At 31.7% G+C, this 23,403-nt stretch overlaps 1 protein-coding gene across 5 annotated transcripts in view; it reads right to left on the bottom strand.

The window, feature by feature from the left end:
• The window catches only part of LOC111057208 (CREB-regulated transcription coactivator 1), a 117,243-nt gene that overhangs the window by 24,891 nt on the left and 68,949 nt on the right, over positions 1-23,403 (bottom strand). For 4 of the 5 annotated variants that reach the window (XM_039420969.1, XM_039420967.1, XM_039420966.1 and 1 more), the window contains 3 exons: positions 19,949-19,954; positions 15,903-15,965; positions 8,341-8,406 (listed from right to left, as the gene is read on the bottom strand). In XM_039420969.1, the coding sequence (XP_039276903.1) occupies positions 8,341-8,406; positions 15,903-15,965; positions 19,949-19,954 (135 nt within the window). The remainder of the gene's footprint in view (positions 1-8,340; positions 8,407-15,902; positions 15,966-19,948; positions 19,955-23,403) is intronic. The other variant, XM_039420968.1, reaches the window with a different exon arrangement.

The raw sequence follows: 23,403 nt of genomic DNA, 5'->3' as shown, positions 1-23,403 counted from the left end.
AAAGAATTGTTTGCTTGTGACATATTTTTTCATCATGTATCACTTATTTTGAAATGTGTATTGTTTTAGGGAATTTATTTACCCAGTTTTCTTTTTCTCTTGTTTGTATTTTTTAGGGAACTTATTTACCCAGTATTTCATCTTGATCATCTTTGTATCATAATCTTGAAATGTTTATACTTATTATACAGTCTTTAAATTTTAAATTATTTTAAAAAATAATTGGTTTAATTTAAAACGTTGTGTTATATTATCAATTGAAATGAGTTAAAGGCTAAAATTTTTCTAAAGTGTTTTGTAATTGATATTTTTTTTAAATTTTAAAACTGTTTGTTCTATAAATTTTGATATGATTGATTATCGTTTGAAATGGATGCTGGAGTGTATGTAGAATTTTTAGTGGGGTTTGTTGATTAGAATTTTGCTGGTATGTGATTGTTTTTTGAGATGGAAACCCATTATTGCCTAAAGAAGGAATAACAGAGGTTATGACTTAGAGAGGCAGTAATGAGATAATATTTTTTGTGTTGATTAATAATGTTGATTGCCATAGATGCAAAATAATGATTAATAATGTTGATTGCCATAGATGCAAAATGATGATTACTTATGAATATTGTTTGCCTTTGAAGCAGAATATTATTGATGTTTTGAATGGTTTCTTGTTTAATGTTTGATAGTAAAGTTTTGTCATGAATGTAGTTTGTGTTTAGAACATTGAAAAGTCGAAATAAACTATAGTATCCGACAAACGATGATTAACAATATTAAATAATTTGCTTTTTATACAAATTTTGAACAAAATTAAAACTAAATAATTTTGAAACCCTGAATGATAAATCATAAATGTGAAATGAACATGCTATAAATGAAATGTTATATTAAATAATAATGAAATGCAAATATATTATGAAATGATTGAATAGAAGACCAAATGTCTGAAATTATTGAAATATGTATTGAAATTAAATTTTTGTTGTGTTGTTATGATGTTTGTTTTTTACAATTTTGATAATGATACAGGGTGTTATGAACTTATATTTTTATTTTGAAGAATGGATTAAAATGTTGATATTTGAACAGTGAATAGATGAAAATGAATGATTTTTTTTTTAAATTTATCATTGATATGTCCATATTTTACAATTTATGTATTGCTGACTGTATAATAAGATGTTAACAAATTTCAATTTCATAGATACTTAAAATAATTTTTATGTGTATTAGATTGTATTGATAGCCTAATCAAGTTTTTCTTTTTAGTTTATAAGCATTTTAAGATAACAGGTACAGCACAGACATTAACATTGAAATAGTTATCATGTGAATCTCGAAATCAGTAACAAGTGAACGCCATGAAGAGTGTTAAGAACATTTGGGTGATTTTCAAACTAGTGTGACATAACTACGCCAATATCTACGCCTAAATCTACGCTGCGGCCTACACCAATAACTACGCCAATGTCAACACCGAAATCAACGCCGATGCCTGCGCCGAAGCCAATATCTGCGCCAATGCTGATGCCAAAATCTGCGCCAATGCTGATGCCAACAACAAAAATCAACGCCAATGCCAAAAATCTGCGCCAATGCTGATGCCAACAACAAAAAATCAACGCCGATGCCTGCGCCAATGCCAATAGCTACGCCAATGCCAAAATCTGCGCCAATGCCAACAACAAAAATCAATGCCAATGGCTACACCAATGCCAAAATCTGCGCCAATGCCAACAACAAAAATCAATGCCAATAGCTACACCAATGCCTGCGCCAATGCTGATGCCAACACCAAAATCAACGCCGATGCCTGTGCTGATGTCAATAGCTACACCAACGCCAATGCCAATATCAACGCCGATGCCAAAGCCGACACCAAAGCATACACCAATAGCAATGCCAATGCTTATTGCTGACTCTGTATCTCAAACTTCAACACTACTGCATTACCTGGAGGTAATTGCCATCCATGTTCACATTCACAACTTTGAATTCAGAAGAACAGTCACAGTATCATGAAAGAATTGATTCAAAAAATCCTCTCCTAAATTATTCCTGTATGCAGAACTCTAAACCTTGAAAGCTGAAAATATCAAAAAACCAAACCTTACCTAAATTAATCCTCACCTAAATTAATCCTGTATGCAGCGTCTATCTCTTTTCCAAAAAACGAATTACATTGTCATTTCAAGCCTGAAATGTACATTGTATAATTACAAATATGATACAAAATTTATGTGACTCTGTATTGAATTTGGAATGCAGCCGTCTACTACAAACATGAAGCAATGCTAACTGAGATGTCACCTGTGTTGAATTTGGAATGCAGCCGTCTACTACAAACATGAAGCAATGCTAACTGAGATGTCACCTGTATCGAGTTTGGTATGCAGCAGTCGACTACAAGTATCAGCCCAACACTTCGTGCATCCAGATCAGCCAACACTTAACGTCATCACATTGGAGTCACACTTAACTGAAAATCATACTGAGTGCCTTAACGGACTGTTTTCCAAAATGTGCATCAATAAAATCAACCGCATCAGTAGTGAAAGAAATGAACATTTTTTGATTTATTGAAATTTTATGTGAAAATTAAATGTAACAATTCATCAATTCATTTAAAAAAAAAAAAAAAAAAAAAAAAAATAATAATAATAATTTTTTTTATTCAACATACTAAATTTTTTTTTATGCAATAAAAATTAAATTTTTCTATCTATTAAATTTATGTGCAATTTCAAAAAAACTATTCTTTACATATTAAACTTTCTGTTGAGATATTTTTCTTTAAATTATAAAGCTAAATCAAAAGTAATATTGATATTCTATATTTTGAGATATTGTTTGGAAACATATAACAAACGCTATTGATGAATTTTTATAATAATTTTCAATATTTTTGGATGACATGTAATGTTTTTCTAGAAAAAATTGTTACTGTTCTCAAATTTAAATTTCAACAATTTTCATTAGGGTCAATGTAAATTTTTTCTTTAAATTTTCAAACAGTAAAATTTTTTTATGTCAAGAGGGGGGTATTTGTAATATTACATTTTTCTTCTCACATTTAAATCGAATCTTCAATTCGAGATCTATGGAACTTTATAGTAAATGTCAGAGTTATCAATAGACGGACAAATTTTTGACGGAGAATTTATTATCGTAAATGTTTGTTGCATTGTTCCATAATGTCACCGAGGTAGGGTTAACAAATTACTAAATAAATCGTTTATTTGAATAGAATATATGTATAAAAATTTAAAATAACATTTTCAAAATAAAGTTTTATTGAGAACAGATGTAGAATGTGAATTCTAAACTTATAAGTTATAATTTTGTGTTGACGTGTCTGTAAAGATCGATATTGAACAGGGCGTTGTCTTTCGTGACTGGCAACTTGTGTCTTTTTCCTGTTGGACCTTCTTCTGAAAACATGGCTGGCTGTTGCTTGTATAATTTTGTGCTCTGAGTTATTGTCTGTTTAAATGAATTTATTAATGTTTTAGATTGAAGTTTATATAAATTTTTGTGCAAAATTCGCTATTAGTGTAGTAAAGCCAATAGCCACTGTGTTTCAACTGTAAACTAGATAAGTATTTTTAGTTCGTAATAATTCTGAAATCATTAGGCTTGTAAGTTATTTGTTCGTTTTATATTTCTGTGTTTTTGCCAAAATTTTCATCTGAAGATTATAAGTTAATTTGCTCTGAAAACTGGATTTCTCATTCATAGGCAATAGATCCATTCACAGTTTATCAAGTATCTATTTTATTGGAGCCGACAACTTTCCTTAGTGTGATAGGTGTTATATGCTATTCCAACCGTTTAAGGAAAAATTGGTAGCACGGCAAGAGGCATTGAAATCGAAAAATCTCAATTTCAGTGCCAACATGATGAACAACAACTAGCTAAAATTGAATGTTGAAACTGAACAAGAATACAGAAATTTAACTAAGATGTTGAATGAAGCTAAATAAGAATGGCACACGTACGAAAATAAACAAACTTGTCCAATTCGTGTCATGGCTAAAGAGCTTCATCCATCATGCGATCCAGAGGATATAAAGAACGATCTTCTAAGCAAAGGCTTTCAAATAATCAGTGCTGTCAACAAAATGAAAAAAGTGAAGAAGGATGGAAAATAACACATTATCAGACTTCCAATGTTCATGTTAACATTCAAGAATACAAAAAGAATATTTGAAATTAAACATTTGCTACATGAAAGTGAAAATTGAATCAATTAGAAGTAATAAAATGATTCCACAGTGTAAACGTTGTCAGCGGTTTGGTCATACACAGACATACTGTCAACATGAACCTGTGTGTGTGAAGTGTGCTGGAAAACTCTGGACTATTTCGTGTACCAAGGCTAAAGAAACCCCAGCCAAATGTTTCAATTGTGCTGAGGCTCACCCAGCTAACTACAGAGGCTGTCTCATCGCTAAAGAACTTCAGAGAAGAAGAACTGAAAAAGAAAACCTAGTTAAAAGAAGTAGCGAAGTACCACATACAACTAAACAGAGAAACTTCACTTCAAAAAAGTACACTGGAGAAATATCCTATTCCCAAGTAACGAAACCCACTCTAAGCCTACAACAGGAGAGCCAACCAAAGCAACAACAAAAACAACAACTTGAAGTCAATAAGGTTTTGCTGGAAATTTTGAACAGTTTAAATATTCTTTCTGGACGACTTGACAGCTTGGAAGGGAAGAGTAAGAGTATCGAGAAGAAAACTAGAAAATGAATATTGCGAGCCAACAAGATATAAGGATTGCTACCTGGAATGCCAATGGAATAAATAATATCAATAATAATAGAAAACAAGAAAAAGAAATATTTCTAAAGACACGAAATATAAATGTTTGCCTCATCTTTGAAACCCATTGAGCCATTGAAACCCATTGCAACTGAGCAGACTCACTTCAAAATCAATGGATATAATGTTTACGAAACTATTCATCCTCAAAATCAAGCAAGAGGTGGAAGTGCTGTAATAGTGAAGGAGTATTAAACACTATGAAGACTTCAGTATTCAAAGTAATGAAATACAGCTAACTGTAGTTGGAATACAGTCAATCAATCAGAAAATACTTGTTGGAGCTGCATATTTTCCACCACGTTACAATCTTAAGAAAAATGATTATACAAATAATCTTGTTCAGCTTGGAGATAGATTCATAGTGGGTGGAGATTTTAATGCCAAGCATAAGGATTGGGGTTCAAGACTCACGACTACCAAAGGAAAAGAACTCAGAGAGGCTATCCAGGAGCTGGGCTGCGAATTCCATTCAACAGGGACACCTACGTATTGGCCAACAGATTTGAATAAAACTCCAGATCTTCTAGATTTCTTCATAGCAAAGAGAATATCCAGTAATTTTATCGACATTGAAGAGAGCTTTGACCTGGATTCTGATCATTCAGCTGTAATTCTCACACTTAGTGAACGAATAATAAAGAAAGAAGACAGACCAATGTTAGTCAACAGAGCAACAGACTGGGAAGCTTTTAAAGTGGATTTGGAGAATGAAATCAACTTGAATATTCCACTTAGAACAACTGAGCAGCTAGATGAAGCCGCAGAAAATTTCATGTGGCAAATCCAGAAATCAGCCTGGAAAAACACCAGACAATATACCAGGAAAACAAAAGGATGCAATTACCCTCTGGAGATTCGACAACTTGTTTTAGAAAAACGAAGGACAAGAAGAAGATGGCAACAAACTCGTGATCCTGCTGACAAAAATATCTTGAATAACAAAACACAACAATTGAGAAGAGAGATAAGGAAACTAACTGAGAAATCCATTAATAACAACCTTCAAAATTTGACAGCTGATGCCAGTACAGATTATTCATTATGGAAAGCAACAAAAAGAATTAAGCGGCCAATATTACAATCCCCTCCAATTAGAAAACCAGATGGTACTTGGGCAAGAAATAACAGAGAAAAGACAGATTTATTTGCTAATCATCTAGAAGAAATCTTCCAGTCAAACAACATTCAATCTGAAATTGATCCTGAAGAAGATATAATAGATGATTTAGATACAGAGATTGATCCAGTTTCTATAAATGAGATTCAAGAAGAAATAAAATATAATCTGAATACCAAAAAAGCACCTGGGTTTGATCTGATTTCAGGTGAAATCTTGAAGAAACTTCCAAGGAAAGGTATTGTCATGCTAACATACTTATTCAATGCATCACTCCGATTACAGCATTTTCCTACAATTTGGAAGGTGGCAGAAGTCATTATGTTGCAAAAGCCTGGGAAATGTCCTCAAGAAGCAAAATCATACTGCCCAATATCTCTTCTACCTGTAATTTCAAAGCTTTTTGAGAAATTGCTAATGAAGAGATTGACTCCCATCATAAGTAGCAGGAATCTGATACCAGCCTATCAATTTGGTTTCAGGCAGAAGCACTCAACCCTGGACCAAGTACATAGAATCACCAATGTAATAGAGAAGTCATTAGAGAAAAAATCGATATGTTCAGCAATCTTCCTTGATGTGGCACAGGCATTTGACAAAGTGTGACATGAAGGACTGATCATAAACTTCATAAAATTCTCCCCACTCAACTTGTAAAACTTTTAAAATCATACATCAACAACAGATTATTCAGAGTAAAACAAGGTGACGACGTCTCCGAATTGAAGGAAATAAGGGCTGGAGTTCCACAGGGTAGTGTTCTTGGACCAGTTCTTTATGTGCTGTACACAAGCGATCTTCCTGAATTGGATGCAGTGACAATAGCTACTTTTGCTGATGATACTGCAATACTGGCAGAAGGGGAAACAGCACAAGAAGCAGCCACAAAACTACAGAATGCTAGCAACAGATTCAGTGACTGGACCAAAAAATGGAGAATTCGATTGAATGAGATGAAGTCTATTCATATCAACTTCACGAACAAAATTATCAATGACCCGATTCGAATAACTCTGAATGGGAATGTAGTACCACACAGCAACACAGCAAAATACCTCGGAATGACTCTTGACGCCAAGTTGAAATGGAAAGAGCATATCAAGATTAAAAGGAGCGAGCTAGGACTCAAATACAGTAAAATCTATTGGCTGTTGGGCCGTCAATCACAACTCTCATTGGACAACAAGTTATTGATTTACAAACAAATTCTAAAACCTGTCTGGACGTATGGAATTCAGCTTTGGGGCTACTCTAGAACTTCTAACATCATTCAGATTCAAACATTCCAAAACAAAGTACTGCGGAACATGGTGAATGCGCCCTGGAACATAAGGAACAGCGATTTGCACCGAGATCTGCACATCCCCTATGTGACCTGTGAGATAAGACGATTGGCAGCCCATCATGAGTCACGTCTTCATCAACACGACAACACCGAAGTCATCCAACTACTAGACAACACTGAACTCACTAGGAGGTTGAAGAGAACAAAGCCCTTCGAGTTGGTGTAGTGCTAGTGGAGTGAAAAAAGTATATTGAATAAAAGTGTAGTGAAATTATAGATGGGAACTGTAGGCTTCACTGGAAGACTTTAGCAATAAAAAATAATTTAGGATAAGAAATAACAGAATAAAATTAATGGTTAGTCCTAGTGACTAGTTTTAATAGAAATAACAAAAAAAATAATAATTCAAGTATACTAATACAGAAAATCATGAAGAAGTAAAGTAAATTAGTACACTGAAAATCTAACAGATCAAACTTTTCTGTTCAAAGTGTTCAATATGTCAGTAGATGTGCTTACTGACACTTTTTAATTCTGTATCATGACCACCTTTTCATTAAAAAATTGAAGTTCGATTCAAAATAGCGGGTCCAAGATAGCGGACCAAAATTTTGAAGCCATAGAAAAGTGTTTGTTTTTCTATTCAAATAGGAACCCAACCAAATCTAAAGTCAAATTATACTTGTAACGGAAATATTAAGTTTCCATAATTTTCACCAATTCTGTATTAATTATCCGCCATTTTTTCCGCCATCTTGAATTGAATTTTATTGAATTTCTTATTGTCAGATCCTCATCTTTTAAGGACCTTAAGTTTAAAATTTCAAGCCAATCGGTTAATTAGGAATGGAGTTATTGTGTTCACAGACATACACACACACACACACACACACACACACACACACACACACCTACACACGCACAGACCAATACCCAAAAATCATGTTTTTGGACTCAGGGGACCTTGAAACGTATAGAAAATAGATCTTAAATTACGATTTTTCAAGTAATATTAGGTAATGATAATATTACAGCAGTAGTAGAATATGATAATAGCAAAAGTAGAATTATTATTGTCTATTGAAACAATAAAAACATTTTGAATTTTAAATACCTGAGTGTAAGATGCTAATGCATTTGAACTGATGAAATCAATGTTCCCAGAACCAGGACTGTCCATCTAGAACAAAGTAAACCACAATTAATGGAATTAATTGGACTCATCCGCCACCAGTGCAAAAACGCCTGTAAAACGCCACAAGAGCGCGTTTTTTCAGTCAGCACGACAGGATTGGAGATTCTCAGTTTGGCCGATTAATAATAATAATAATAATAATAATATAATAATAAATCTTTATTAAAGTACATTACAGAATAACAAAAATCAAATATTGAATTCAACAAAAATGCGTAGTGTACAGTCAATGAATACAATACTGCTTGCTAAAGAATGAACTTTGTCTGCAAACAGGAGCATATCTCATAATTGAAAATAAAATCAGGAATTTGCTTAGCATGAACAAATTAGATAATATGCTAAGCTTATTCATTGACTGTACACTACGCATTTTTGTTGAATTCAATATTTGATTATTGTTGGCATATCGAGAGAGCTTCCTGTCATGTCGTGCCGACTGAAAAAAAAACGCCTCGTATCTCGTGAGGCTTGGCCCATAGTCAGTACTCAATTTAAATACTTGAATGAACATAAACTGCGTTTACCGGTGGGCTGGAAACTTGAAATTAATTATACTACTGCTATTAATATCATAAGTTGGATGATCAGATCAGTGATCACTGTATTATTTTTTTATAGAAAGCCTATCAACAGTGTTGAAATCAAGAATACAGCAAATAAAGCATGAATAAGTTTATTAGAAAATAATATAAATTTATTATAAAATTTGTATAGTGAAATCATTCCTAAATAGCTAAGTTAAATAAAATCATTCCTAAATAGCTCATTATTTTACTTTATGGAAGTGCTAAACCATGAACAGTAGAAAAGGAATTCATGCGTACCGTTATCAATTATTGTAGATATCATTATCGTAAAAGTGCATACCCTAGTAAAAATACAACTATAGTCTGCTTGAAATTAGTTGACACTAACATATTTTGGGAAAATCAAATATATAGAGTGGCCTATCGTCTAAATCTATACCGTGCTAATAACATTATTAGGTCTTCTTTAACACCTGCGTTGGAAGCGACTAGCACTAACATTCCGGTTTTCGATTTTTTCCACAAATGTAGGCAGAATACATTTACGCATAGATATGAGCTCAGCAAGCTGAGCCAACCTTGTGTAGTACTGTCTATCCTTAGGACTATGGCTGGCCTTCGGTTAAATTCTGTTGTTGAGTGAATCAACATATATACTAACTAGCTAATATGATTATTCCCACAAGAATGATCAATTTGTTTAACAGCTACACACATTCAAACGATTGACTCGATGCATCAAAACATACAGGTTTAGTATAATTCTGTGAAACTATTCTGAATTGATAAAGATAAGTTACGAGAGACTATATTTTATAGTAAAATAAACCAAAATCACAAAACTAGACATCAATGAACACATTGATAGCGGCTAATTACAATCGGACTGGAGGACTGCCATGCAAAAAAAAATCTTACACAAAAGCTTGTTAATGACAAAATATTCGGAAATAATTTTCAACAGAATAAATAAATGAAGCACATCAATACACATCATTAACATGCAAGATATTGCGGTTGTGAACACAGTTTTGGAATAGACACTTGAAGTGGGAGATATCCGGATTTAATTGTCTTGCATGTATCTCAAAACTTTGTTGCTTTGACATTTATTATCGAAAAATATAATTCAAGGGATGAGTAACAGATAATAATTATTATATTGCATTACATTAATAAAAATATATTTTATAAAACATAGATGATAATAAAAACATGTAAAAACTTGCGTTTTAGATTATTTTTTAAAATACACACTTGAGATGTAAAATATAAGATATTACTCAACAATCGACTGTTCATTTTTTCTAAAATTAGGTTCGTAGGTTGCATTAGTAATTTTCATCTAGGATCAGCGCTTTGCTAGGGATCAGCTCATTCAAGACATCTGATTAAAAGTAGGTGTAACCAAATAACATCGATAACCAAAAATTATGTCATTGTATCTGGTACAATATTTGAGGATTTCTAATCAACATAAAACAATCTATGTCCAGATTTATTTTAAATAAAGGTTAAATCTGCGCTTTTATAGAAACTTCAATTCATAAAAAAATTTTGTTATTAATTACGCTTATTCGATATCACTGATGAAATTTACAAATTCAATTATTCAACTTCATACAAAATTTTCAAGCTTTCAATTTGAAATTTGAAACTACAGGTATAACAAGGAACCATTTTCAACGCATGCCAAGTATTTGAAAATAGAGTAGATTTATACGTAAATACAAATAGTGGAGGCAATACTTATAATTCGATACACACAGTAACTGACGATTAAACATTTTGCATGCTATAGTTGTTTAATACCATTATTTTATATAGAGTTGGGTACAGATAGGCCATGGATCAAAAGAATTATAGAGAGGAAATTATTTAGAACAGTTTTCTGGTTCATCTAAATCTCCAAAAGTATATTTTCGAGGGTGTTTTAAGTATTACCTGCAATATAGGTATATTTTTGCAGGCAGTAATGTTATTTTGCATTGATAATGCATGCTTAGTTCTATTTATAGCTGTGCGTGTGGCAAGCTAGTAGTTTAGTCTATGTCAATGTCATGTTGTTAATGATGTCTGCTACAATTTCCATTTGCACCAAAGAAGAGCATCCATCTTTTTTGAGTGATCATTTTTCTTTTTTTGCAGCTAGAAGGTGTATTAAGAGCCAACATTGATAGACAACTTTCTGTACAGTACGGTAATAGTGTTTTACCGCGACCAGCAAAGATTGAATTTCGCCCCTGATACATCTTTCAGCCACCAAAAAACGGTTAAAATGAGTAGCATTGAAAACGGTCATGATTAATAGCATGATAATTGTGATGAAAACAGGTGAGCACCATCAACGCAAAACAACAGTACTGCCAAAATGAACAAGAATATACTCAGACCTATATTGAAGATAATAATTTACTTACCCTCGTACAGCACTGAATTTTTCAGATAACATAAAGGTAAAAAAGAAACAATCTTATTAGTTTGTATCTACGTCACCTGAAACGTTTTCCCTTACTTCACCGATGATGGAACTGAGTTCTAGATTAAATCTTTTACACTGTATACCCTGTAACCCAATTTTGACTCGGTGACAAAGCATTTCTGGACTTAGGTTTATATGAACTACACTCTCATTATTAGCTTGTAGCTAGAAGAGCTTGAGGTGTAGTTTCGAATCAACCTGCAACCTATACTTTTTAGAATGTAAATCACTATGAGTGATTTTTTTTAAATAAACTCGTCTGGAGACGGTTCAATTGGGATTATCGAAATGATTTACTCATCAGATGTACTGTAATACCTTATGAAGTATGTATTAATCAGGGTTAGAGATAAATGAATAAATTTTTCATGCACTTATAGATCGTAAAGCCATGCTTCAACAAAGCAAATAGAGCTTCAACATTTTTTACAAAAGATTATTTTAGTTAATAAGAGATACAAATGACTTAATTTAGGGAAAATAATTTAATACTTATAATTCTTAGTAACATTGTTACTTGCGATTGAAAGAGATAAAAGAGTTCAATAGAGAATTTCTTATAGAGAAATACAAGATTGAGAATAGAAGATATATATTGAATAATTAAAAACTGTGTATGAAATACTACTTACAAATAGGATTCCCTTCAATTGAACAGATTAAAAATTTGATTAGTTGCATGAATTTATCCAAATTCTATATTTGTATAGATATCTAGTCCTATGTGTACTGTTATAATTCTTGCTTGAATGCTGCAATTCGCAGTGGATACAAAACACAATCGTTGTGAAAGATTGATTTTCGTCATTGGAGTGAAACCAAGTTGTAGCAAATAGTTTAACAGTTGTATAGCTATGTGATGATGATTTATTTCCCATAAAGTGAGGTAGAAGTTCTTCACATAACTCGACGAAATACCAAACTTTTCAATCAATCTACATAATGAATCTACTTAACATGAACTAAAAACATCCTTCATAATTTTAAAATAATTAGACTGACTCAAAACATTATTTAAGTGAAGTGACAGCAATATTTTCAACATTTTACAACGAAAAATTTATGAAATAACACAACCAAAATTTAACCAAAACGTGAATTTAATCTCAACAAACTAAAATTATCTTGATCAAGGAGAATAATTAAAAAATTAAATAATATATAATACTAATTATAAAATTTCAATAATCAACAAATAACTAACCAAAAACCAATAATTAACACTTCAACAATCTGTTGAAAATTCATCGATGAAGCATTGATTAATATGATTAATATTATATTTGAATGGCATATAAAAATACACTATTGTAATACTCATAAAACAATCTAGTGAATAGATATCCAATAGTAAAACATTGGAAGATTTACAAAATATATTGAAAGAATAGAACTGATGAATAATACTGACCCCAAATATTAACTTTTTTATAAGTTTTAACTTTGTTTCAAGTAACCGTGTATGCATTGAAAAACTAGTTTTATGATTTTAATTTCAGGAAAAGGCACAACTACTGACATTCATTCAACGAAGCATTCATACAAGCAAAACAACATTGAACTACACATTCAAAAAAATGAAAAACCAAACAAAAATAGAACATTTTTGCGATAGCAGCACGCACAACTATAGCTTGCAATACACTCGAGCAAGTTTGAAAAATAAAAACTTGAGTAAGTTTTGACAGCAAATACACAGCAGACATTTGGAGCTGGGAAATGAAAAATAGCAGAGGACAAAGAATGATCAGGGAAAGATATTTCTACATGATTTGTTCATTTATTTTTGTACGGTGGGGTTCGATAGATAGCTACAGTCTCATCAATTTTCAAAAATTTCATTAAATTTGCTGTGAATTCCAATAAGTTTGAGAAAATTTGAAAATTTGGTTCAAATTAAGTTTAAATTAAGTGTATTACAATTCAAGGTATTATAATTTATTAACATGATTTGTAAAAAACAATATCATGATGGCTTACTGATGGGAAGAAAGATTAAATGTATGAAGGTATTTATTTTTTCTTTATAGTAAAAGATGAAAAATATAATGAAGAAAAATTAAGGAAAAATTCTTGAAATTGATGTTTTACAGTCAATAATTATTATGCGATATAATTAGATTTTTATACAATTTCATGGGCAATTCAATCATCTTATTCCATCATAATATTATTGAATCAAATCACAGTAATATTCATGGTTCATGAGCATCATTTGAACTATCATTACAAAAATGAAACAAACAATGGAGTATGAGATAAAAAGATTGACTTCTCAAGATTACTATTGCAAGATAACACTTCATTCCATTAATGTATTTTTATATTTTAACATAATATGCAGGGTGTTTGAAAAAGAACTCCCTAGTACTAATATGTCATATAATCTGTAAAAAGTTATATACACTATTCTAGTTTGTGGTGTCTGATTCAGCAACTGTTCAAGTTTTGTCCCCCTGCATTTAGCAGAGCTGCTTGACCTTGAGACGGCGTCAGGGAACAGTTCCCTCAGTTGAGTTCGGGCTTTCCGGGAAGATGGATAGGGAGTGCTGGCTCAATTGCTTGCCACCACGAAGGCCGGACTTAACCTCTACGGACTTTTTCGTTTGGGAACACATGAAAATTTTGTGTACAGTGAAATAATTCGACACATAAACCATTTACGGGAGAGAATGGTCACGGCGGTTGGGATAACACCTGATATGTTGATGAATACATGGCGAGAGCTTGAATATCATCTCGACGTGTGCAGGGCAACAAATGGATCCCATGTTGAAGTGTACTGATGTTGAACAAAACTTGAAGGTTCTCTCTTTCATTGTATGTACTTTTTGATGTAATTTTTCATTAATTTACACTTTAAATTTATACCTAAAACTAAGGAGTTCTTTATCAAACACCCTGTATATTACGTTGAAATGTGACACCATTACTGTATTTTTACAATAGAATAACTACCTTTATTTTGACCTTAGATGGCAATACCATAAAATAAACATTAGCAATTCATGTTACAATAGGGCAACAGGCCAACAGCATCGCCATCACCTTATCAAGTGCAGGATACTAATCTTGTATAGGCCTACTATATAAAAACCTATAGGATTTTGTAGTTAGAGATAAAAGTCTCAACCAAAATTTACAGCAAATAGAAACATTGAAAACCAACGATCTATATATGTTTAATAACTACTAGAGCTAACTTCGAACATGAGCAAAAATTAGAAAGTAATTGAGTGCTTGATCTATAATGAGATTGACTTCAAACTGTTGAAGAATAAATTCCTTTAAAATAGCACAACGCTTCCCATTCAACAAATGCTGACAGTTTGAAGTGTATCTCACTATGACAGAAGTTGAAAGGAAGCATTCAAAAGTGAGAAAGAGTTATAATTCGATTCATATTATATTTGGCAGTGGAAGAAGCATAGGCTGACGTGCTAAATATAAACCTGTCTACCTCCAAGTTATGAAGAAACTATAGAGCGATAGAAAAGGTGGCTCACAAAATAATGGTTTATTTAATTACTAATCCTTTAATCGTTAATAGTGTTTAAATTAGTTATGATGTCTACAGCAATTCATGTGTACTTGGGTGTCACTCTAAATGCGAGTCAATCACCTATCACAATACTGGGTAGATAAAATAATATTAGTTATTGGAAAATCAAACTATCAACGATAACTTACTTTCACCGATTATATTTTGAATTAGTGCTGCAATAATTGATTGAAAATTTAAACAAAGAATCATAAACCACTTGAGAGAATTTGTCTACTTACATTCACTTTTTACTGTTGCTAGCAGTGCATGTAACTCAATCTTTTAGTAGCCAAAATTACCAAAAATTAATAATGGAACCAGTATTATTATCAAGTTATACCAGTTAGTCAGTTAGTTAACCAGTTAGTTAATATCAAGTTATTATCAGTATTATTATGACAAATCATTCAGATAATGACTGGGAGAGAGCAACAGGCTCAACCCAAAACTACTTTTCTTCCCCGATTTTCCCAAAAAGTTCTTCGCCCACTTTCAACGATTTAAATCCAAGCTACAGTCTGAAAAAATAAAAACTATAAATTTCATTACAATAAATTGGATTGGAAACTCAATTATAATATAGCTTAGCAATAATCACAGCAAAGTCATAAATTGTAATTTCTGCTCTGCTAGATAGACAAATTACATTGTGTTCATTTTGGTAGCTATGTGAACACTCCCATTAGAACCACTGCTATTCTTACTGTTCAGCGTAGAAAAAATGTATAGAAAAGTTAGCAGGTTCACAACATTTTCTTGCGTGCCACTTTTTCATCTCTTTGAAATAGAGGGAGACCCTACAAAGTGTCGGTACCTACAAGACTAGTGTGGTGAGAGAAGAGAGAGACCAAAACAAACAAGAGAGGTGACAAAGAGAGAAGAGAAAGAGTGTGTGAGAGAGAGAGAGATGATAAATGAGATGTACCTGCAACTGTGCGCTCCACGTGGGACTATTCTCCACTAAGGTGTGCATAAGCTGGCTCCAGTCCTTAAGGCAGCGCCAACACATAACACTGAGTAGCAACACTCACACGCACTCACACACACATCAACACATGTCACACAATCACACCAGTTTATACACATGTGCCAACAATAATATGACGATCTTAAACGTATCATTTCAATATTCAAACCTAATAATATATTTATAGAGTATATAGTTTAAACTTTATAAAGTATAAAGTTTATGTATAGAATGATTTCAAACCTTTCTAGTAAAGTGTTTCAAATTTAATATTCATTTTATAATATTATGAAAATAGTACAAAACCCCTATAACCTGATACAACGGAAGTTGTAGGATGATGTTGGTTTGAATGTATATTTGACCGAAGTGAAGCTGAGGTCTTAGTTTCGACTTGATCGGCTTTTGTCTGTTTGTTTGTTTGTACCGCAGTTACAGTCGCAGTTATTGTCCAATTTGGATGAAATTTGGTATACAAGCTCTTTGAAACAAGGCACAGAAACGTATGTGTAACGATTTTTGATAAGACCTCCGGTTTTAATATAAATTGTGCCGCTCGTAAATGTGCTGTATTGAATGAATGGATTGTTGGAATGCTATCGATAGAGGACAAGAGTTGTCAGCGGTGAACCTTGAAACGTCTGAGCCGCTCCAAATCATACTGTATTTATTAATTGAAGAAAACTTCTCACTTGATTGCACCATTTCTTCCCTTTTCAACACGATATTTCCCTGTTTCATCGATGAATAGACCTACCGAACCGGCCGGAGACATCACAGCTTAGTTAGCTCTTGTTTTCGTTTTAGTATGAGTTCGGAAACCGACTTGTGAACATAAACATTCTGCATAGGCATAACAAGCCGCCATAACATTGAATCCACTTTTCATGAAAAACATTATTAGCAACCTCCTGTCATTGTCACGAACAAACCCATCTTATTTAGAATCATTTTCCGTCTCACTGTCGTCTGTGAGACGATTCATCGTCTAAATTGCCTACTGCATATTCCATTTTTCGGTCAGTTGACCGATTTCTTATAATTAATTGTTGGAAATTTTGTAATATTGTAAATATGTGGACGATATGAAGGTACCTCCTTGAGAGACATTTATAATTCCGGTGTCCCTGGAAACAATTTCTTCAGCACTTTCAATGGAGAAAATAATAGATGACATGGATAAATCTTCACAATATACTGTACTTTCTTAATGGCCGTTCTCATTAGTTTGAAAGTTGTAGGCTATTCATGAGCGAGGTCTACTGTTCGCAGAACTACTAGTTATACATTTAGAATTATATTGAAGCGTGAAGAAGAATCGATATATAAGGGTTTCCCGGCTCAACTGGAGGTTTTGAAGGGGAAGGATATTCCTAAACATTTAAAGCAATCGTTCTATTGAGCTATCGTTCTTTTGTCTCCTTTCATGAAGATGCATCGCTACAATTCATTTTTTCCCGTTCATGAGGATGCATCACTACATCGATTTTCACTTTCTTAGACTTGAATATGTTAACTGATTCAGTGAAATTCATCAATTCTACCAATTCGTCTCCAGTTGAAGACGAAGTTATAAAAGTGAGGTCATTGAGTAAAAATTAATTTCATCAATTTAATAGTTTCGTATTCTACCAATACTGTAGCATTGTAGAATACTATCTTGCTATAAATTTGTTTCAGGAAACGTGACTTTCTCACCAAATAATTACTTATAACTCGAGTATATTTCTAAAAGGATTCAGTGATACATAGGAAATTTATTTACATTTTAGAATGAGAAAGATGTGATGAATGATAGATAAAACATTTAAAAATCTATGAATTTTCAACTACTGAACAAGAGGATCCTGTATATTGTAGAGAATTGACAGTGTTTGTAGTGATGATCCTGAATTATTAATCCTACAATGATGAATTTCCATAATTATTTTTATTAAATTATATACAATCACGCTGAAGATCGTCATAGCATACACATACAAATACACTCTCTTTATAACAAGTATTTACTGAATGGTCTTTAAACAATCAAAAACCTGAATTTCAAAAACCTGACATGTATTCTTGTGTCATATCATTCCACTATTGTGTACTAGAAGAGCTACTTTTAAATTCTTAGTTTTTGATAAACATAATAGAATAGCAAATATCTAAATGTACATATCATAGCAGAAACCAGTTATTTTGATGAATTTCAAATTTGAAAAAAATTGTTGAATTGAATTCGTTATTTCAATTTCAATACAACCTCACATTTTTCACGAATAACGAAGACATGGGCAGGCCTCAATTAATATTTCAATTCTAGATGTAATTCTAAACAAAAGCTACTAAGCGCTAAATATGATCAAATCATTTTTGGATTAAAACCAAATGGAGTGAATTGAAAACCCCCCAATTTAGAAGATAAGCCTTTAAAAAATCAAATAATAGTAAACATAATCAATCCATTCATTTGAAATAAATATAAATAAAAGATAAATAAATTCTTTTGATTATGTAAAAGGGAACATTTTGCCTAATTTCCCGTAAAACTTCACTCCTATTACTTTTCATCAAACAATTGAAAAAAGATTAGTTTTGCTGAAATTTATAGAAAAAAAATATAATACACAGAACAAGATTTTTCAGACCTATAGACAGAACTAAAAATAAACAAATATCATAAGACTATTTGTAAGTAAAAAGTATTTTGAGCTTTGGATAGTTTATAATATTGAGGTAAAATTTATTTGAACGGTTCAAACTTCATGTTTGATAGATAATTATTTTCCATTCTTACAAAAAAATGCATTCATTCCAACATTTAGTTTCACAGCATTAGGCTTGATCGGAAATATAGAATCTATTAAAATTATTTTCCAGCAGTTTTTTTAATCATCCTTGCAATAAAGGTTTCAATATCAATATAATTTATATTCTCTATGCTTAGATTTGTATTAATATTACTACTAATGATCATACAAACTATGTAGCTACAGTGAGGAAGACAGTTACTTCCAGGTGGTAGTGTTATTAAGTGCATGGGTCTAAAAATGAATGAAACTTTCATGTGGGAAACCTCAATTAATTAAAACCACAATACTCGTATTAGATAATTGAAAGATACATCATAGCAATCCTTGCCTAAAAATATCAAGTCATAACGAAGACATGGGCAGGCCTCAATTAATATTTCTTAATAGAACATTCTTTAACCAGATTTTAGGTAAATGGAATTTGAACTTGTTTAAAGATACAGTAATTTCGTATGAGGTTATGGAATTAATTTAGAAGCATGAATTAGGGATTCATGTTTCACAAAAAATTACTTGTAATAATTTTAAACCGATGCTATTTATTTCTGGTTTCCAGATATTGTAAAAATAAGCATTTTTAATTGAGAAAAGTACCTACTAACAATCCGCTAATTAAGAGCCAAACTGGGATTAGAAACTATTTCACAATGAATTTATGTTCTGCAGGGCAGACAGAGAATATTATTGGGAATGTTCACACAATTGTAGACTGCAAATGTGTGAACATTTCAACGAAAACCAATACTGCAATCCTATTATCTTTCTGCCCAGCAGAGTGGAAATACACTGTAAAGCAGGGCTTTAGACATGTTATCGATTTAATTCGAATTTTACAGAACAAGCAATTCTTATTTTGAAAGAGAAACAATATTATGTTAGATGGGATAATTAATTTGAATTTGTGAGTTTACCGTTTCGAACTGACTATAAAATAGAAAAGTAAAAATGTTTCAGGTTTATTTGAAAACCATCCAATTGCAAATGTAAAACCAACAATTAAACAAGAATATTGAGCTACAATGAACATCTACACATTTAATAATAATCCACATACTTGAATGTCACACCTGAATCTTTTAAAAAATGTCTGAACCTATTTTATTAGTATCCAATTTTTTTAACAGAAATACAACCAGGGCCAATGCACATATGACAAATATATTTGCAACAACAGTGAGTAAGTAATTTATATAAATATATACTCACCACGCCCTGATAGCACAGGAAGAGATCAGAGTCAAAAGTTACAAAATAAAAAACCAATTTACAGGAAATACCAACTAAATTATGATCAACTATTTCAAACTTACCTACATAAAACGTTCTCACACTTCAAATAAATTTTATAATATTAGCAAAAGTACATCAAAGAACAACATCATTATAGAATTATTGAATAATTCTCCCAAATCCAAATTTAGAATAGATACAGAATAGCCAAATTGGAAAAAACAACAAAGCATAATACTTTAGCTAATGGAACAATAATTTATCTCACTGAATTTCACACTTCTCACAAATTACAGTACTTCAAATCAAAGGAACAAGGGAAAAAAATTGTTCTTATAGAACAATGACAAAATTATAACAACTTTCCAGCGCATAAATGTAAATATTTGACTAGTGATACACTCATTTGATAAGCAGTTTTAAGAAGTCATCACAACATCTACTGGATCGCTAACTGTTCATCAAATTAGCACGGATAATAGTAATCAATATGGAATAATAGTAGAGAATGTTTAGATGGTTCATGATATTAATGGTCAACTCCTTTAGTAAAATTTCATATGTGTAGTTTATTCTAATACTGTGAAGTGGGTATTGATAAAAATAATTATATGCTAAAAGAAAATATGATGGGAAAATCTGTGTTTGAAATAGAATAAAGATGATTATTATATTGTTGATAAGGAAAACATTGAGAAGTAAATTAAGTAATTAATTAATTACTAAATGTATAATTATTATTAAGTAAATATATGAATATATGAAATTAGTAATAATGATAGATACCAAAATAATAAACCAGTGTTCAGAATTGAGTTGATAAATATTGAGAAGGAAATAAATAGAATAAAAAACAATCAATGGTAATTATTGAATTAACAAACTTGATCAACCAATATCTAATCACTACATTATAAAACGAAGAATGAGACAATAATGCCATGAATGCAATAAAACAATGAATCATTTGCCTCAACTAACTTGTTAAGACTGTATTTTTGGAAGATTTTATACTAGAAGAAATGCAAAACGGATTCGAAGTCCGTATTTTTTGTGAAACTACTCTACTTAATGGATAATACAACTTTTAATCAATCTTCAATCTTATCAATATTTTTAATGTATTCTGTGAACACAACCCATCTTATTCTGACATACATAAAATGAATTGCAGAATTTGGTAGTTCTTCAAGAAATCTCTATTTGTGAAACTTGACTCTTGATATTAGTTGAGAGGAATACAGAATCAAAAACGTTAATAATAAAGCGTTAGGTTGGATAGCACAATCATAAACAGTTGAATTTAAAAAAAAAACTTGAAAGAAATTAGAATAAGTCAACTAAAGCAGTCAGATGCTGGAAATAATATGTATTAAAATATCAGTAAACAAATAAATAGCAAATCAAGATTGTAAGCATTGATAAACAAAGACCAAACTGTATGAGATGATTGGCAAACATAAAATGATCATAGCTTATTATCAACTTATTATTAGGGTTCAATGTTGTAAATACTTCTAGTGTTGCCGTTGCTTTTCAGTTTTTTGTTCAATAATTTATATATTTCTATTACTTCACAATCTCTAATCACTTAATTCCGATATCAAGTAAACGCAAGTACGATTCAAATAGATGTTGAAAACATTCAAGTTGTTTTGTGTTCAATCCTTGTATTTCCATAAATACACAATCAATTTGTAATCTCTCTTGACCAAAAAATCCATCTGTGAGAGAGAACTGAGCAAGCACAAACTAATAATCAGTGAGAGACAATAAGAGTGTAGCCACGCCTTCATATTCAAACAACGCTGCGATTGGCCAAGCTTAGTCAAGATCCTCAGCTACCTTCCGAAATAGCGACTGTTCAACTAAATCGCCAATCAGACAATTTTTTTAAATCAAAGGGATGTTACCATTATCACTTACTAATTGGTTTTTGTATTCCGAGGCCAACGGACCAAAATTTCTGCATTAACGTTTAGTCAGCAGTTGCTGTTTTATAGTCTGAATAAGATAAGTTAAAAAAATAACAGGGTTGTCAGATTAAGTGAATGTGACCTCTCTAATTTCTAAATTGTAATTCAACCACATATTTGTAAGTAAAATTACATCCTCAATATTTTGATAATGTTGAAAACGTTTCAGGGAAAGGGTTGGAGAGAAGGTAAACTTTTTTGATATAATAAAAACATCATGAAATATCATTTCCTTTGAATACTACTTCTTTCAAAATCATGGGATGTAATAATATTATTCATAATTTTTTTATTGTTTTTTATTATTACATTAATTATATTCGTCAATCGGATCAATTTTATCAGAAAACGTGAAATTTTCCACACGCTAGGAACAATTTTACATTGACAGATAAGTGGGTAGTAAAAACGAGAAAGTTGTTCAGGAATAATTGAAATTTACGTATTTTTGCAATGTCTATAGTCGGACATGGGTAATTCGGTACCAGATAAGTTTCAAAATGAGTAGAGCGGCTGCATAGCATGCAACTCCATGCATTGTATCTGCTAGAGGCCGTTTTGCAACCCTGTTTATGCAGCTTTGTCACATTGAATGAATTAAATGTTGGTCCCAGCATTTTTTGGTTGAATCGGAAATTGGACAATTCAGAAAGTTGCAATTTCATAGAATATGTCAACACTGAAATTTGGTCAGTTAGTGGCTCAAGTTTCAATTTATTCTTCTTACCTTAATCATTAGATTATACCTTGTATCAAGTTTGAATATAGAAATTGAAGTTCATGAGATATGTTTATCAATTTTTAGTTGTTTAGTGTTACCGCACATGAATTATATCAGTTTCAAATTCAAAATATAACGCATCTCCTTCTATTCCATCCCTGAGATTTTCTCATTCATTTCAAAAAATATAAACTGTAGTATTAAAAGATGTCAAGATAGTGTGAAATCTGTTTCCAAACTTCATAAAAATCTCACGATAAATTCGACTGAAAAGTGAATTCCAAATTGTCCCAAGTGAAAACTCCTCTGTTCTAATTGTTCGTGTTGTAATTTGAAAGCCAGGATCGGACAAAGGGCAAGTTAAAGAGATTGTTCAACTCGGGTAAAGTTAAAACACAAACAAACTTCAACCCGCCAATAAGAGAGAGAGAAAAAAAGAGAGAAAAGAACGCAACAATCTAACATATTACATCTTTGTCACTCACCACCCCATAATGCTTGTGACAAGGCGACCTCCATTTTGAATTTGCCTAAATATGAATTCAATTGAAAATTTGTTTTTTAAAATATGAATTTATATGAAATTAATAATTATTATCAATCAATACCTGTGAGTCGAAAATAATGAAAAGCAAATAATTCCCTGTACCTGATTGGTACTGTTGTTGCCAAATGGTCAGGAATTTTTGTAAATGTAATGAATTTCCAGAATAATTAATTTCAATATTGTGGAA

This window comes from Nilaparvata lugens, chromosome 2, assembly GCF_014356525.2.
Source record: "Nilaparvata lugens isolate BPH chromosome 2, ASM1435652v1, whole genome shotgun sequence".
In the NCBI taxonomy this organism is placed as follows: domain Eukaryota; kingdom Metazoa; phylum Arthropoda; class Insecta; order Hemiptera; family Delphacidae; genus Nilaparvata; species Nilaparvata lugens.
This window is presented reverse-complemented; position numbering and strand designations above follow the sequence as displayed.